The following is a 19050-nucleotide window of genomic DNA, read 5'->3' as shown; positions in this document are numbered from 1 at the left end:
AAACATTTTTGACTGAGTAGTCAATCAGTATGAAATGTTTGAGTTTTCTATGTAACTTTTCCCCTCTGTTTCTCTTCGTACGTGATATAGTTGGCTAGCCGGGACATGAAGGCTTTGTTCACTGTAAAATTCTCCTGCAGTTAATGAATGCCATTTGCCCAGGAAAGAAAACACAAGTTAATGGGCAGAGACTTAATCTGCACAGTAGTCACAGCTGTACTGATGTTTACATGACTACCTGTGTGAAAATATATGCTTATGTTTACATATAAGTGTTACATACTTGCACATCAAAATTAAGTGTTATAACATGTAGGTTAATGTTATTTGTTGTGTCAAAACAAATGAGATAGAAATATAGATGTGGAAGGACTTTCTGTTTTCAAGACCATTTAATCATTTTATTTTCTGCTGAGACTATGACAGAGGTGTAGGTGGTAGTAGCAGTAATTAAAATAAGTTGTTTAAAAGTGATCTGTATTTATTTTTTCACACCCATTACATTATGTAGAAATTGAATTGAGTTACCGTGCTGAATAAGCAAACATTATTCCATGTTGGAATAGAGAATATGAAAGCTAATTAATTTACTGTATAATCGATGTGAAAGGTTATTTGTTTTGTAGTAATTTTTGTGTGTTAAATATGAAACTGTGAAATGAAGAACTGAGTAATTTGACATTTATGCTGTAGTAATAAATTTACAAAAACCAAAGCCTCTTTATGCATTGCACCTTTTGAGTCACTGCCTAATAATATCGTGTTTTTTGCCCATTTATGAAAATCAACTACAATTTTACAGAAAATGTAAACATAAATGTAAAATAGGTTACTTAAGTTTCTAAATCTGTCTGGCATCTTCAAGCAGTCACAAATGAGCTTCCATCATCTCAGCTTATTTTAGTTTTTTGTGTTAATTCTCAAACATTTTCCCAGTAGGAGCCTCCTCGCCCCCAGATGCCCAACAGCATAAAGGATGTGCTGTCTTAATTCCTAACACCTAGTCCAGCAATTTGTCTTTTTTGGATATTTGTAGAAGTCAGGGTAGGATTCATCCTTGTCTAATCTGGGAACTCTATCTAATTATGTGTAATCTGATAGTTATTGTTTCTCTGAGGGGCGTCAGTTCTTTAAGATGATAGTTTTGGGGGCTGAAAACTTGAGCTTGAACTTAAAGTCTTTCAGTGACCAGATCTTCAGGTTGAGCGCAGTTTCGCACTGTTAGTGTGTAACATTGTCTAAACACCCTCCTTGCTTTGTATGTTATTGCCAGCACAAGGGAATAGAGTGCATTCTTTGTTCCTCTGTCATCTTAAATAACGATTGAGTTTGGAGTAGTTGGTCTTTGATAGCTAGTCTCACTGTTTTTTTGATGCGGGGCCAAAGTTGAACTGACACTTTGAAAAAGCTTGTGTTTTAACAAGAGCTAAGTTTTTTCGTTTTTCTCATAGTGAAGTTGTTGATAGTGCCAAAAGGCAAGCCAAAAGAATGCATCCCTTTTTGAAAGTAATTTCAACATAGAGTCTTTTGCTCATATTTAACTGTTAAGGTTATGTCTTGATTTGAAGACTTTGATGTTTCAGAATGAGTCGTGATGGAAACAGCCAAATGCCAACCTAAATTCTCTAGGATAGCTGATATTTGTAATCACTCTTGGGTGTTTCACTTTTAAATTCTGAGCACTTTTGGCTGTTTATTGTTAGTATAGATATTTGGTCAACTTAGTTCATTTATAGATGTAAGATATTAATCCTAATGTAACCTATTGCAACCAAGAAAATGGCTCTGTCCACAATGAGATTTGCCTTCCCACCAAAACCCTGGGCAATCTTGCAGGTATCTAGCCAGAAGACAGGATAGAATACCCTTCATCATCTGTATTTTTTCCTGTCTCAAATACAAATAAAGCAAAAGGGGGGAAAAATAACAAATCCATGACTTAACACCTTCTTTGAAGGTAAATGAAAGATTTGGGGGGAATAACTAAGCTGCTATTTCATACATAACTTACTGGAAAGAACATGGTACTTGGTTTTCACTTCTGGCAGCAAGCCTGTTAGTACAAGACAGTGAAGAATCCACTGTGAGCTTCACTGTATCTTCATTTGTTTTAAGGTGTTTGGAACTCTAAATTCTGTTACAGTACTGTGTGAAACAGAATAGCATGCGCTGGTTTTGGTCCCTAATAAGTGTTTGTAAGCATGTTGCAGTGCCAGTAACAATAATTGCTATGATTTAGTCAGCATGGAAAGCCCCAGTGAATCAGAAGGTCATTCTAAAGCAAAGTCTTTTTCTAAAACAGTTCTAGAGGTTTTGTTATTTATTTCTATATTCATGCCCTTCTCTAAAAGATCTTTTGTCAGAGAACTGAGAGGAGGTCTGTCAAATACAGGGGAAGAGATTGCATTTGAGAGATGACTGAAGCTTTGGGTTTTTGTTTTCTGATATATTTTTCCTAATTTTATACTTGATGGAAACTTCTCAAACTTTGTCTACTTAATTTTCATTCTCAGTAGTGCTAGAGCAGATTTTAAGGAAGCATTTGACTAGGAGCATTTGTGTTTGAAAAAGATGTAGTTTCAAACTCATTTCTCTTGTCTCTTGCTAACAGGATGGCCAGTCTGATATTTTGTACAAATTTTGGTCTGCAGTAACTCAGACTCTTTCCTCTCAGTTTCAGGCAGCAACAGACTGTAAGTATTCAGTGTATATGATTTGTAAAGTGTTCTGTATTTATTTTGAATTTGTCATTTCATAAGCACTTTTGTTCATTATCTCTTCTTTTAAGCTATGGCAGTGGTTTCTACTCATTGCTGGGTCAATTAATTTACAACATCTTCTTTTTGTAACTGGACAGTTTGTAATTGTGATACTCCTAAACTATGATTGATTTTTCAGAAAGAAATATCTTCTGTTTTATAATGTGATAATCTAATAGTAAAAACATAATTTTGCAACTGTATGTGGAGATAAAAATGTTTGGAAAGGTAGATTATGTTCCTAAAAGCAAATGGCTTTGCCAAAATCATAAATGTTAAATTGATTTTAAAGAACAGTGCTTATCAGTCTTCAACAACAGAAGGCTCTAAGTTTTTAAAATTTATTTAGCCAGTTTTGGATACTTTTATAAATAGGAACTGAGTTCCTTTAAAATTATCTTGTCTAAATATGGATAAATGGTTGACATTCTGACTATACACAGTATTCGGTATGTATGTAATAAATACCTAGCAGATACAATCAAGGAAGTTTAAATAAAAGCCACGTTATAAACATTAGACAGTACTATTGCCAGTGCATAATAATGCAGCGTGCAATTGGCCCATAAAGCCGAATGACTTTGTGCTTTCATAAATACATATTTCATGTTTGTTTTTAGCTTCTAAAGCCAGTCTTTAGCACACATAAGGTGGGTAAGATTCACATTTATTGTTCTGATCTCAGGTATTGCATTAGCATTTCAAAACTTGGTCCTGCCCTTCTTCGTAGCAGCGATATAATTCTGAGGAAGTAACCGCTTGATTCGTGTTCAGTGGTTGCTAGGTGACTAGGTGATCCCAAAAGAAAATGTGGTCAACTTGTGTTAAAACCTGTTAATTTTACTGTTTGCCTTATACATACTTTGTCAGCGCGATGTACATACAGGAGTCTCATATGTTCAGACGGAACATGTGATAACTGTTTTCAGCACAAGGTTTTAAGATTGTATAACTGTCTCATCAGTTAGTGGGATCAATCAACATTTCAGAATTCAGGTAACTTTTACATTTTGTCAGCAGTGTATCATCTGACAGCTATTCAAACACATTTTATTACTTCTGATTTTTTTAAAAAAAATTATATAAAAGTTTAGAGCAGTTGGATTTTTACACTGCAACTGCTGTTTTTACTTTGCTACATCTGAACTTTAGGAAAATAATGCTTGCAACAAATAGACTTTTAATTTTTTAAGTGACACACACTCTATATGAGAATGTGCGTTTTTTATAAATTCTAAGTGAATGAATCAACTGACCTCAGTCATAGACCTCTGGATCATATAGATTGGAAGAATACTAGACAGTATCAGGTAAGTGATACAAAAATATGAATTCATGACAGAGTTTACAGAGGGTGATAATACATCATTAACTGCTTTTGTGAGGTTGGAACATCATTTTGTGACCTAAAATAATTCTGTGTTTGACAACAGATGTGAATCCTCCAGTATTCAAAATTAGAACATGCTTAAGTAGAAAGACTGGGCTGCATGAACTGGGGCAGATGTCCAGGACCTGAAAAACTCTGAATGAAAGGAACAATGTTAATCCCCTAATGTAATGATGAAATCCATAAAGTATGAGTGATGTTAGATTAAGATTAATATCAGTCTTTGAAACAGTTGTACATTTGTTTCATTTCCTGCCACTTGTGGCAAGACATTTAAGGCTGAAAATAACATTGCTTTTTCTACTGGCTTTGTCATATTTTATTTGACAAGTGTAGGGATTGCACATTTTAGGTATCTTATGTTAAGAAGTATGTGTAAAAGCACAGGCTTCCCTCATCAGATGTGATAGTTTGGCTAATAAAAGTCATCTTTGTCTTTTTTAAAGCTTTACAAAACTATATTTTTTTCACTGCTTAGCTATTGTTAGAAAATCTTTAGGTTTAGTGAGTTGCAATCACACATTGTATTTAAATGAATAATAATACTTATAATTATGCTTGGTACCAAACAACTCATGATCATAATTAGTATATTTATTTATGTAATAAATTTTTCCTATCCTATTCTTAAATTTTGGAATTCATACTAGTGCTTTAGATAGTTAGCTTTGTCAGCTTCATTTATTGTGATAGCTTTTAACACTTCAAAATAGTATTAAAGGTATGTTGATATTTTGTGTAATTCATTGATTTAAATGCAGAGATAGAGGTTGCTTGTTTGAATCAAATAAATCAGTTTGAACTTAGCAATACTTATTGTGTTCTGTTTTATTTTGTAGCCTCTACGTTTTTGAGACAAGCTTTTGAAGGAGAATACCCTAAATTACTGAGGCTTTATAATGACTTGTGGAAACGTCTGCAACAATATAGTCAAAATATTCAAAGGAATTTTAACACAAGTGGAAGTACTGATCTCTTTGCTGAATTGCAGCAAATGGAAGAAGATACACAGGACATATTTATGCAAAAAACCCAAGATTATGAGTATGTATTATGAATTCTAAGGCAATAGAATGTAAAATGTCTAACTCTGTAAGAAAAAGGAATATTTTTAAGAACTTCCTGTTATTCAACTTGTCAAAGCAGGAGAATTTTAAAGACTTTTTTCGTTTTGCTTGTGTTTATTATTTTAAAACTATTTTAAAGCTGTAGGATTTTCATTACATTACATCATTAGCTGCGTTGGATTTTCTTATCTTTCATAAAGTACCTGATAGTATTACTTTGAAACCAGTTTTATCGTTTCGTCTCTGTTGTGAAAATAAAAAAAGGAAGAATGATTAAAATTCACTTCTATGTATATTACAATTACTACAGTAGCTTTCTCTTATTGGACTTCCTGGTCTTCCTGGTGGACAACAAGTAGAATATGAGCCACCAGTGTGCCCAAGTGTGCCCAAGTTGGTCTTCCAAAGTGGAAGACCAACAGCCTCCTGGGCTACATAGGCAGAGCATTGCCACAGGTCAAGAGAGGTGATCCTTCACCTTTACTCAGCACTCGTGAGTGCATCAGTGTACTCAGCAGATCTGGAGTGCTGTGTCCAGGCTTGGGCTCTCCAGTAGAAGAAAGGCATGGACATACTGGAGCAAGACCAGCAAAGAGCCACCAAGATGATTAAAGGACTGGAGTGTCTGTCATATGAGGAGAGGCTGAAAAGCTGGAACTATTTAGCTAGAAGAAGTGAACGCTTGGTGGGATCATACCAGGGTGTATAAATATCTGATAGAAGGATGTAAAGAAGATAGAGCCAGGCTCTTCTCAGTGGTGCCCTGTGGTAGGACAAGAGGCAATGCATACAGACAGAAATATAGAAAATTCCATTTACTACTGGAACAGTAGTAAATTCCATTACCACTGGGCCAGTTTACCCAGAGAGGAGATACTGAAAACCTGGCTAGACACAGTCTTGAACAATCTTCTCCAGCTGACCCTGCTTTGAGCAGTTAGACTAAGTTAGTTAGACTAAACAATATCTAGAGGTCCCTGCCAGCCTCAACTATTATGTGATTCTATAATGAAACCACAAGTCATTGGAGTGTGACAGATGTTCAGTTTGTAAAGGTACACAGTTTGTATGTTTGTTACATCCTAGAAGAAACATGATATGAGTTGTAGATGCTGGAAAGATTAAACTGAAAACAGGCTAATCAAGTCCATTAAGAATTTTAGACTTATATAAGATAAAATAAATATTTTAGGTGAGATTTGTGTTGGCTTAAATATGTTCCTATGCAGTTAGTGGGAGACTTACCATTGACTCAGTGGCAGCAAAGTAAAACCTCTGTCAAACTTTTCTGACACTGAGGTAAAATGTTTGAGAGAGCTGCTGTTTACCAAGAGAAGGAATAAGGATGGAAGCTTATTAAAGGTAGATTTAAGAAGTTTATTTCTATCCAAGCCTTTCTGTAAGCATACATACACCAAGAAAGGTTTTTAAAAGATTTTTTTTAGATACATCATTGAGCAGAAGCCATCTGCTAATAAATATGTGACTACTCAAAGGTTTTTGATTGCAGTTCTAGATATTTGCCTAGTGGTTTTAACATTGTCTGTCTCAGGAACAGCTTGAAGGAGGGATTCCACATGGGTCTTACGGAAAGGGCAAAGAACTCTGTTGAACTACACACAGCAGTTGCCTGAGTAGTTATGTAGTTCAAGTGAAGAGCAAGCTGTTGTACACTGTCCAAATATCTTCAAATGTGTATGTTTAGAGAGCAGAAACAAAAAAAGTGGTTTGGATACTGCAAAGTACGTGTAGTCTGGAAAGATATAACAATGTTATTGCATATTTTGATTTAAAATGTAATAATTTTGCCTTATACCCACAGTCCAGAAAAGGCCTTGAAAGATTCCCTGCAACCATATGAAGCTGCTTATTTGTCAAAATCCTTATCTCGACTCTTTGACCCTATCAATCTTGTCTTCCCTCCTGGCGGTCGTAATCCTCCTTCTTCTGATGAGCTTGACAGCATTATTAAGACTATAGCCAGGTATGCAGGTAAAATACATTGCAACATATAACTTTCAACATGTTTTTTCTCCTAAGTTATAATTTTAGAAATGAAGCAGTAAAAAATAAATTACTCTTTAATTATACAAATGATTAGTGTTAAAATGGAGTCAGAGTTTCTCTTCTGCATTTTGTTGTTCTGGAATATTCATTTGGACTCTTCGGCGTATGTATATGAGAAGTTTTACCATTTTTAGCTTACAAAACAGGGGAAAGAAACTTGAAACATATTGTAGATGCCTAATATCTTAATTATTCTGACTATATCAAAGGGAAGATAATAGTTGCTTGGGTGCAAATGATAATCCCTGATGGAAATAATCATAGAGTGAAAAAGAAATGAATACAGTTGTTCTGGGTAGAACTTGTAAAATGAGATATTTAAATTACCGGTGGAATATTTTCCCTGATAAGTTTTTGGTAAAGACTAATCTCTGTAATAGAACCTGAAAATCGTGGGCAGTATTCCTAGCATGTGTGGGCAGGTGATATTAAATCCTGACACTTCACCCTTGCTAATGCTGAGCACATGTAATGTCTGTTCTTGTAGAGAGAAAGGGAAAAGGCCAAGAAGATTCTAAAATTTTATCTGAGTTTTCTGGAATGACCTCTAACTAATGATATTTAGGACCGTAGGAGTTCTCAGAGAGGGATATATTCTGATACCAGGGTGTCTACTATCTCTCTAATTCTTGGGGGAGAAGTTAATCTCATCATTAATGGCATGGTAGTCACTTGAGATTGTCCTTGGTCTTGTCTGTGATCTCAGTAGAGCACTTAGGAATGCAGCCCTAGCTAATGGATATTGTGGGGTTCCATGAACACAAAATGCTGGAAGGAGTTCAGAATATTTTTTTCTTCTTCAGTTGTTCCCTGTCATTCCTTTGGGGCCTCTGTTATTATACTGTTTTGCCTGAAATACAACTTCTTAGTTGTGTCAAGCTAAGGCATCCCCTGGGTATTTCTGCATAGCTCGTATTATTCCAGAGTTGAATGACGGTGTATTCACCTGTAATGTTTGAAGACTGCTGCCAAACCTTGAATGTAGTTAATTGCAGTCAATATTTTTGAATGGAATTACTAATAGAGAAGGTGATTTCACGCTGAAGTGTCATTCCTAAACTTTGCTCGTTTTTACCAGAATAGGAACACTCTGCACATAAAATTCCCAAATGACTTGTTAAACTGTAAAGTGAATTACAATGCTTATAAAGCTTTGGTTATATGTGCTACTCTCTCTAAATTGTTATGCCACATAACTATGTATTAATAATTAATTCCCTATCAATTAAATACAGTACTGTTTAGTTATTAACTAAGATTTATAATCTTTGCTTCCAGTGAGCTCAATGTGGCTGCTGTTGATCCAAACCTCAGTTTGGCTGTGGCAAAAAATGTGGCAAAGACTATTCAGCTCTATGGCGTAAAGTCAGAGCAGCTTGTAAGTAATCGTACATTTCTAAAATCTTCTGGTTTTCTATATAGAGTGTTTTCTTTTTTGCACCTTTACAACGTAACGATAATGCATTCTGGATAGACAAAATAATTGAGTTAGCTTTCCATTGTATCTGGAAACATTTTCAGTTAAATTCTACTTTCAGATAAAAACATGCAGGTCTGTTGACAGCAAAAAAAAAAAAAAAGAAAAAAGAAAAAGAAAAAGAAAATTATAACTCCAAATCAAACTTGTCATATTGATTAAAAGAAATACAAAATTCTCGTGGTTTCAGATAAAATTAAGATAATTTCATTACCTTTAATATTTATCAGCATTTGATAGTCCACCAGTTACATGATACATCTTCTTTATGGTTAAAAATGGACCATTCAAATATATATTTTTTCCAGTATTTGCACCAGAATTTGGGCATATCTTTTTCTCCATACATACTTAATTGATCCTTGATTTTGTAAGTGTTTACTTCTGTCACGTGTTTCCAGTCCTTTGTTTTGCACTATTATCTAGTGGGAAACTGAATAGAGGACGGGGAAGAGCATCTCGAGGAACCAACTGGAAGCCACAGTGAACGTTGTCATATTATGAAAAAAGAAACTTTAAGATTAACAGTTTTCTAGTGAGGTTTGTTGATGAAATTTTGAGGCTTTTATTATGTCGAAATTAAAACTAATTTTTGCAGTGTGCAAATTTGCAAGGAATAAGAAGCAACTTGTATTTGTAATCGGGTTTTCTCTTCAGCAGCTTTATTTCTGAAAGCAAACTCAGACCGGTGATGTTCATTTACTATTTGGTTCATTTAAAGACAGTGATACTTGCCAACAATTTTTCGCAGAAAATGGCTACAAATATTGCAGGAATTAAGTTAGTAAGGATTCTATTTACCTTTTAGACACATTCTATCTCTGAATGCCCATATGAAAGTTGAAATCCAGTAGTGAATACTTTGTTTACCATATCTGTTGGATGAATTATGTTGTAAGTTTGCAAACTACTGTATGTAGAAGGAACATAGGTGGAACAGTCATGAAGGTCATAAGGAGTATTTAAAATTTAAAAAGAAAAATACATGTTTATGTAATTTTACTATATATTTATAATATAATTATTTAGTTGAGTATTCTTTTAAAAACACTGAATGATGACTTCATATGACTTTATAATTTCAGAGTGAAGTTTGCTAGTAAAAGAAATCGGAATGTTCCATAGGTTACTCTACTCAACATGGGTAAAAACAACCAAACTCATGCCTGTATTTATGTCTGTGTAGTACAGGACGTATTAGCATATGCACTTAATTAAGGTTCAGAATACCTTTTGGCATTGTAGGTTATGTTAGACGGTGACATTAAACTGGAAAAATAGACCTGTCAGCTGTACCTGTGAAAGCACTATAGTCTGTTGTGCTCATCATCTCTATTAGAGCTTATATCTGGCCAGTGGCTTCTTCAAGATCATGTATCATTTTGTGATCAGCCAGCTGGCGAGTTCTTAAGAAAACCCTGAAAAAAAAGATATGCAGAATAAGTTGACAGGTGTACGATTTTTGGCTTTATATTAGTTAAAATAAATGAAGGCAGGAATAGAGGGAACCTGAAGCTTTGAACTTACTGATTTGAACAACTGAAAGTGAAACTTAAAACTCGGAATAACCAAGAGAGAGGATTCCTTGAACTGGCAGAATGGACATGAATGTCCATCAAGAATATGCTTGCAAACTGTGAAGCAATATAAGCTGTGTATTGCACAACTATAGAAAATGTTTTCTTTTCTTACTGATAGCCATGCTAGAACGTGAAGAACTGGAAGGGCTCAACTCAGTTGCTGTCATAGGTGTATAGTGCTGTCTTCACAGTGCTGAGATGTCTTGCCTGGCCTCCAGCTGCCTTTCCAGAAGGGCATTGCTCTCCCGCATGTCCTGTGTCATATTTGCCAGCCCTGGATACATGATCTAGCATGTCTTAATGGTCTTTTGCACCTGTTTTTAGGCAACCAGATTGAGCCCGAAATGCCTATGGTGTGTAGAATAGGAACTATGCTGTATAGCACTGTTTCATTACATTTCAGTGGCATAGCCAAGAATGCAGTTGTCATTCAATCTTGCAATCTGGACTACAGCAATAACTTTTTAAAGCTGAGAAGAATGACCGAATAATATATCCATTAAGATACTTGATTTCTGAGAGCTCTAGCAGAACAGAGCTAAAGATGGAAATTAAATTTTCTGGAGGAGTTCACAACTAAGTTTTGTTCCAAATTAGAACAAAAAGAACGTCGAAACCTTCAGTGAAGGAGGATTGGGAGGACACTTTTAAGAGTCATATGAAATATTTTTATGTTTTAATTTTATAATATTGCAGTTGGATTTGAATGATGAAAAATTAAATGTGCATTCTAAAAATGTTGAAATGAGACATTCCTGATGTAAGGAATTTTATCTTTTCAGTTCCTTCTGAATGAGATAATGATTTCACAAAAAAGGGAATTCTATTTTACTAAGATAATTGGTTTCATCACTGTTTCTCCAGTTTGCTTTAGAAAGGACAAATAACAGGAAAATTTTTATTTGGGACTCAAAGATTTCAGTTTTGTTTAAAAGCAAAATATAACAATCTGCGTTTATAGTGCTAAAGCAAAAACAAGTAATAAAAAATGGCCTTTTCCCAAGAATCCAAAATGATTGTTTCTATCGCTTCTGACTTTGTAGCTTTGAAGATTTTGCTTCTAAGATTTCCCCATTCCAATAATTGTTCTTAATAATAGTTATTGTTGTGTCTGAGATCAATTCTTGTATTAGTCAGTTCAAATGATCTCGAAGAAGAGGTAAATAACCTTTTGCGAGCAGTCGGTAGGTATAACCTGTTGCTGGATCAGTCTTTAGCTAACCCATTACTGATGGTTGATGATGCCATGAAGCATTCAGAATTTTTGTCCTAACTGCACTTAATATAATTGCAGCTGTTCTTAATATACAGAGTCCCAAGGAACATTGCATTAAGGCATTGCATTAGTTTGAAAAAATAATATTTCTGCTAATATAAGAGTGTTAACCTTTAACTCATCCCATGTTTTGTTATGTGGTGCTGAGGAACTGTGCTTGGCAAATTTTCTCTGTGCCATTATTATTTTGTCTCTTCTTGTTCACCTTTTTCATAAATCAAGAAGCCAAAACATGCTTATAATGATTACAGACATTGCAAGATCTCTGTTTAGTCACTATTTCTACATCCTTCTTATTTCAATTTGGAGGAGAGATTATCAAATCTGATCGTTGTGTTGTAGGTGAATAAGATTTGCCTTCTCTACATTTCACATTCTGATTTGTTGCTTATTTTTTAACGCAACTGCTGCTTACTGATCCATATTTTGCTCACTATCCACTTTTTCATACAGGTGAGATGGGCCAGATAAAAAAGAATACTACCTTGCCTGTACTTCCTGTATACACCTATGCATTAATCTCACAAGAAACTTGTAAGCCGCACTTCCTGAAAACAAAGAAGAAGTTGAGTAATTTCATTTTGGTTTAGAGTCTGTTATACTTTATAAAAGAGAGGAGCACATAAAACTCCCTCTCACCTATATGTTGACCCATCTGTGTAATTTGTAGTTGAGAAAAGACAAAAAGAGAGCTTATATCTCACCAACCTATTAAATATTTTCAACATAGAAGCAATAATTGCATGGCAGTTTTCTGTAGGTAAGGCTCTGCAATAATGTTCTGTAATCAAGAAGTGAACAGATTTTAGCTGTCCATTTTTGGAAAAGATGCCTGATGGATAGCAGAATTCTTTTAAGTTCTTACTTAATTTTGTCCATATGCCACTTTAAATCAGATTTCTGTTTTATATATATAAAAATGTAAATCACAGAATCACAGAATAGTTGAAGTTGGAAGAGACCTCTAGACATCATCTAGTCCAACCCCCCTGCTCAAGCAGGGTCACCTGGAGCACATTGCACATTGCATCCAGGCAAGTTTTGAGTATCTTCAGAGAAGGAGACTCCACAACCTCTCTGGGGAACCTGTTTCAGGGCTCCGTCACTCTCACAGGGAAGTTCTTCCTCATATTCAAACTCAAACACTTCCTGTGTTTTTGTGCCCATCGCCTCTTGTCCTGTTGCTTGGCACCACTGAAAAGAGTTTGGCCCCATCCTCCTGACACCCTCCCTTCAGATACTTAAACACATTGATAAGATCCCCTCTCAGTCTTCTCCAGGCTAAACAGGCCCGGCTCTCGCAGCCTTTCCTCATAAGAGAGAGGCTCCAGTTCTCCTAGTCACCTTCGTAATCCTACACTAGACTCTCTCCAGTAGCTCCATGTCTCTCTTGCACTGGGGTGCCCAGAACTGGACACAGTACTCGAGATGAGGCCTCCCCAGGGTTGAGTAGAGGGGCAGGATCACTTCCCATGAGCTGCTGGCAACACTCTTCCTAATGCACCCCAGGAGACCATTGGCCTTCCTGGCCACAAGGGCACATTGCTGGCTAATGCTCAACTTGTCATCCACCAGCACTCCCAGGTCCTTCTCTGCAGAGCTGCTTTCCAGCAGTTCAGCCCCCAGCTTGTACTGGTGCATGGGGTTATTTCTCTCTAGGTGCAGGACTCTGCACTTGCCTTTGCTGAACTTCATGAGGTTCCTCTCCACCCAACTCTCCAGCCTGTCAAAGTCTCTCTGAATGGCAGCACAGCCCTCAGGTGCATCAGCCACTCCTCCCAGCTTGGTATCACCAGCAAATTCACTGAGGAGGCACTCTGTCCCCTCATCCAGGTCATTGATGAAAAAGTTGAACAGGATGGGACCCAATACTGAGCCCTGGGGAACTCCACAATCCACAGGCCTCCAACTAGACTCCGTGCCACTGATGACAACCCTCTGAGCACTGCCTTTCAGCCAGTTCTCAATCCACCTCACTCTCCACTTGTCTAACCCACACTTCCAGAGCTTCTCTAGGAGGACGTTATGGGAGACAGTGTCAAAGCCTTGCTGAAGTCAAGGTACACAGCATCCACTGCTCTCTCCTCCTCTACCCAGCCAGTCACTCCATCATAGAAGGCAATCAGAGTGGTTAAGCAGGATTTCTCCTTGGTGAATCCATGCTGACTACTCTTGATCACCTCCTTACCCTCCACATGCTTAGACATGACAATCAGGATGAGCTGTTCCATCACCTTTCCAGGGATGGAGGTGAGGCTGAGTGGCCTGTAATTTCCTGGGTTTTCCCACTTCTTGCGAGTGTTACTGCAAGGCACAGGGTCTGTCAGCCCAGTTACTTCCCTTGAAGCCATGCCCAGCTCCTCCTCAGCCTGGAGGGCATTAAACCTGTTCCTCAAATGCAAGTCTTCAGAAGGAGTAAGGACCTCTCTCCTCCCACAAAAAGTGACGATTTTCCAGCCTTCTTCTACTGTGTTGTGATGTGCTGTTTCACTTGGCAGAGAGCTCTGCAGCAGCTCTCCTGCTGTGGGGAACTGGGACTCCTGGAGCTGTATGGTCTCCAAGAATACCCTGTCTATCTCCTGCTCATTTTCATGGATGCTACGTGATAGTTACGTGTTGAAAGAAACCAAGAAAATACTATCTATCTCCCTAGTAGGTTCCCTGTAATTCAGTCTTTTACAGAGCTGAACTTTGAACGTATTTAAAGTGTTAGAATTCTGTAATAATTAAGAATCTTTTCCTTGCAATTTTGCAATCACTAGTTTTCAGTTTGACTATTGTTAGAGATATTTCTCCTACTGATATTTAGAACTGAATGTCTTGCAGAGGGAAGTCATGAAGTTTTGAGGGTTAAAAGTTTTAGAATTTTACAAGATTTGTGCTTTTTCCAATGAGGAGAAAAATAAATTGTAAGATCCGTTTGTATTATAGAGATTGAAGATGGAAGAGCTCTGTTTGGTCATCTAGTCTAGTCCCTTCCCAGGAGTATTCTAAACAGTATTTATACAATACATATATATATATACACATATACACACACACACACACACACACACTGTGTGTATATATATATATACTATATATACATATGGTATATATATACTATATATACTCTATATATATAGTGTATATATAGTGTATGTGTAAATATATATGTAGTATTGAGGTTTTTTGTTGCATTCTTTCTGCCTTTTGAGTGATGATTTCAGTTAGCTCATATATTGTGAGTGATAATGTAAGTACTGTATGTTCTTCTACTTTTGTGCTATTTCTGTTCAGCTTTGTGTGGGGGTGGATTGAAGTACACTAACACACCCACCAATTGCACATAGATAAAATGTGTTGTGCTGTGAACATGAAAATGCAGTTGTTTAGAGAAGATGTGATTCTCCCACTTTTTGAACCTGGAGACCTCTTACTAATTTCCTCCCTAGAGTTGTAATCGTCCTGTCAGACTATGTTTATTAATTGTAATTGAGTCCCACAGCCATCTCTCCTATCTTGCTATCAATGTTGGGGTGACTGTCTTGCTGCCTCTTCCCACAAGAAGGCTCAACTGTCAAATACAAAATGGGTGGTCATCTTTGGACCAAAGAACAAGCAAACAATTATTTACAGAAACAAAATTATAAAAATCAGCTTGCCCACTCGCTTTTCCAGGGAGGTGGGGATGATTACGCTATCAACTTCTGGAGATCTGGACCTCTCAAAAATAATTTTTGTATTTGGTTGCATAAGGGAATGCCAACGTGATTTTGGCAAACACAAAATCACTCTGCTGTGCTCACGGATGTCAGGGCATGTTCTAGTTTTGCTCCAAGGTGGAGTGAGTAGCTCGGGCCTGGCACCATGCTTAGCTGCTCATTCAGCTTAGAGCGCAGGCGGAGCAAGTTCTTGTCTGCTTGAAGTACAGGCAAAGCAACAAGCTACATGATCATAGTACACGATGGCAGATTCATCTTAAGGTTAGAGTAAATAAGGCTGAATAAGTGGGAGCTGTGATTTCCTATAATTTGAAAAGGTTCCTAAATATAGAATATTTATATTTTATGGAGTAATATGTTTTGGAAAAGTCTGCTTAAAAGGAGACCACCAGACAAAAGCCTGCAGGCAGACAATGATAACGGAGATCTTTCCCACTGTCAGACTTGCAGGCAGTCATAAAGATAAAGCACTGGAAAAATGGAGAAGGAAAGTAGGTGTAATGAGGGAGAAAGAAACTAGAGAATTTGAATTGTCCTAACTAGATGTGGTTGGACTTGTGCATCATGTACTGTACAGAAGCTGATGATTAAAGTGGAGACCTGAAATAGGGGCTGTGGGCAGTATCTGGGAAAGCTACTAGTCTATCCTTTGCCCACAGCTCATAGCATGGCTTCTCATCAGTGTTTTACCCTGGGTAGTGGGTATGGGATTTTCTGATTATCAGGTTTGCCTAATATAAGCCACTAGAAAATTTTTAAACTCTGTGTAGAGCAGAGAACTTGGTGCTTCCTAGCATTTTGAAGAATTCTTCCCTTGAACTTATTTAAAAAATAAAAATAAAAAATGAGATAACATTTGGTGCATTTCAGTTATATCTCAAAGTTAAAATGATAAAGACCCAGGAATAGAAGTAAATTTTGAGAAGGCAAATTAAAATGATGACATGAGTGCCTCAGAAATTTGAGGCTTCGTACTAAAGCCCAAATAGTTGTCCTGTATTTTCAAAAATCTTTTACTTAGATATTAAAAGCTTCTGGTAGTGAACATGCCAAAAATCAAAATCAGAAAGAGAACTGGGCATTCTGATCCCCAGAACAATGGACCACTGTACCCTTGGTGTACACAGAATATATTTGGATTTTTCTTTGGTGAACTAGGTTTGTAGATTCTGTGTTTTGAGGAAAAGTCTACATCACCTGATATACGTGATGGAAAAGAGAGTAGGCAGCCTCTTTCTCACTATCCTGAATCTCAGTAGTATATTGAGATTCATTTGCATTTGCTTAAGTAAATATCTGAGTTATGCAATGTTATATATGGTTTTAGAATGTACACAGATAGTAGAGCACTCTGCACTCAGCCGGGTATAAAAATATTCTTAGGAAGTAACTGAAAAACTTCAATTTCGGCATATATGAATTATTTTTCAATGCAGAGGTGACACTAGATTTTGGATGGTGTAAAACAACTCTGAATATTTAATTAGATGAAAGTTTAAATGTAAAGAAGGTCTGATATAAAAATTCTCTGATTAAAATTAATATACATTATTTCTAAACTGTGCTCATTCCTAGAGTTTACTGAAATCTACTTTCCAATTAGCTAGGAATATACCAAATGGTGTTACTGGAAATGTATTAGTATGAGGTATTATTATCCATCATAAAGATGAGTAATATGCATTTGATCATTGTTGTTTTTAGTGCATTGTTCTTTAAGAAAGCAAGTGTCTTTTGCTTTCTGGAAAAAAGAGCATGAGATGAAGAAAAACGTAGCAATTCATTATCATTTAAACCCCTCCTTCAGAGTGAAATGCTGATATGTCCCAGTCACTCACTGATTGTCCAAAAATGGTCTGGATTTGCTCTCAAGATGGAATATGAATGTGGAAAGAAAACACATAGCTGTCCTTCAGAACAGAACGTTTCTTTAAGGTCTACTGCTTATAGAAGTGCTTTAGTGACTGGAGTAAATGAGCTTCGTCTCATTTATTTGGAGGTAGATCAGATCAGCAAACTGTGTCCTTCTCTGCTGTAGAAAGGCTGTGTATTAAATTGTTCTACACTGTCACTCTAATGTTTATGCTGATCTCTGGCTCTGTCAGTTGAGAATCCAAGATCAATACAGATTTGTGCCTAAGACTTGGGACTCCCCTTTGCTGTCCTAGCTGTGAGCTTTCTAAGTCTCCAGTATGGGACATAGTAGTGACATCTGTCTTACTAAATGAAATGGACCTGGAAGTGTTCTTGGGCTCTAAGGCCAGCTGGTGCAGAACAGCCTGCCTCTATGCTAGTAAGGTTTCTTATCCTCTAAGACACAGTGGCTGCCTGGCTGGAGCCTTTTGGGACTGGTCTCTGGAGTAACCCAGCTCCTGGGCTGTGGCTGGGGTTTGGTTGGGAGAGCCAAAAGCTTGCCGAGAACTGTCCTAACAGTTTAGCAATACGGGTGATCGTGAACCAGAGCCCAGGAACCTTTCCTGGCACTGTTTAATTTATTGCTATGGGTGTAGCCAAAATGTGAATGAGACTGAAAGTGAGATGCATGCAAAACCTATTCAGGAGGAAGCTTAAAATGCTGTCAGATTAGGTGTTTTTTTTTTTCCTTTTCTTTTTTTTTTCTTTTTTTTCTTTTTTTTTTTTTTACCTCTGGAATCTCATACTGTCTTATTTCTGATGTGAATAATTTTCTCAGGTACAAGTAGGGAGATGCAAATTTCTTCTATGGTAACATCACTTTTGGTCTTAAGATTTTCTTAGACTGCAGGACCATCAAAAGATATGCTTTCCTAAACACATTTTTCTGTTAGTAATGCTTATCAGCCATAGTTGACCTATTTTCAAATAGTATATACTGTCTCTACAAGAATTTTAGTCCTTAAAAAGTGCACGGTTGCTTGTGGCATTGTGGCAACTCAAAATGTTGCTGAATGAGTGCTAGGAAACCCTTGGATATTAAATCTTCCTTATGTTCAGGAGTTAAATGCTTTCTTCAGGTAGCCAGATTTTTTTTTTTTTTTATCCTAACACTTTTTGGGATGCCAGTGCAACCAATCCCTCTGTAATTTGATATTCTGTTTTTAGTGAATGTAATGGATAGATACATAGTCTGAGAAGCATCTATTTATCTGTCATATTCAGATATTTTTAGAACACTGATCTTTGTAATGCTGATCAGCACCAAATGTGTTACATAAGATTAGCATCAAATATATATGTAATGGAAAGTCAGCTCTGCTGTAGCCATACTTAAATTATTTTTAGTATTGCCCACAAAACTGGTATGGCTTAGTGCATTTCCCTGCCATTTCCCTGCTCAGTGTTTGCCTCTACGCTATAGGAGTCAGCTTTAAAGATGAGTTTCTCTTTCCTCAGACCTTTTCGATCATAGATCTGCTTCCTGACATTTTAAATAAGCTTAACAGTCAGTGCTGTGCGTTATGATGATTTTAATAAATGCCCACTTTGCACTAGGACCAAAGCCGTGACAACCAATTTCTCTCTCATAGCCCTTCAAGCCAGTTTATATTTGAAATTGTGACCTGCAGGTACACGCTTCTGTGTTCTGCTTTACTTTTGTCTTCAGCTAATGTTGTGTTCTTTAATGTTGCTTCAGTGGCTTAATATCTTACTGTTACCAGTAATAATCTTTTCAATTTTCAACAGATATTCAGCATTAGTATCTTCCTATTAAATATCTTTGGTCTACTAGCTAGCTGCTCAGAATAGGTCA

At 36.7% G+C, this 19050-nt stretch overlaps 1 protein-coding gene across 1 annotated transcript in view; it reads left to right on the top strand.

Moving 5' to 3' along the window:
• The window catches only part of COG5 (component of oligomeric golgi complex 5), a 187849-nt gene that overhangs the window by 134216 nt on the left and 34583 nt on the right, over positions 1-19050 (top strand). The window contains exons 11-14 of the mRNA XM_062582231.1: positions 2612-2693; positions 4989-5193; positions 7039-7200; positions 8562-8661. Coding sequence (XP_062438215.1) covers positions 2612-2693; positions 4989-5193; positions 7039-7200; positions 8562-8661 — 549 coding nt within the window. The remainder of the gene's footprint in view (positions 1-2611; positions 2694-4988; positions 5194-7038; positions 7201-8561; positions 8662-19050) is intronic.

This window comes from Rhea pennata, chromosome 1 (assembly GCF_028389875.1).
Source record: "Rhea pennata isolate bPtePen1 chromosome 1, bPtePen1.pri, whole genome shotgun sequence".
NCBI lineage: Eukaryota > Metazoa > Chordata > Aves > Rheiformes > Rheidae > Rhea > Rhea pennata.
Note: the sequence above shows the minus strand (reverse complement) of the source record. Positions and strands in the feature narration are given on the sequence as shown.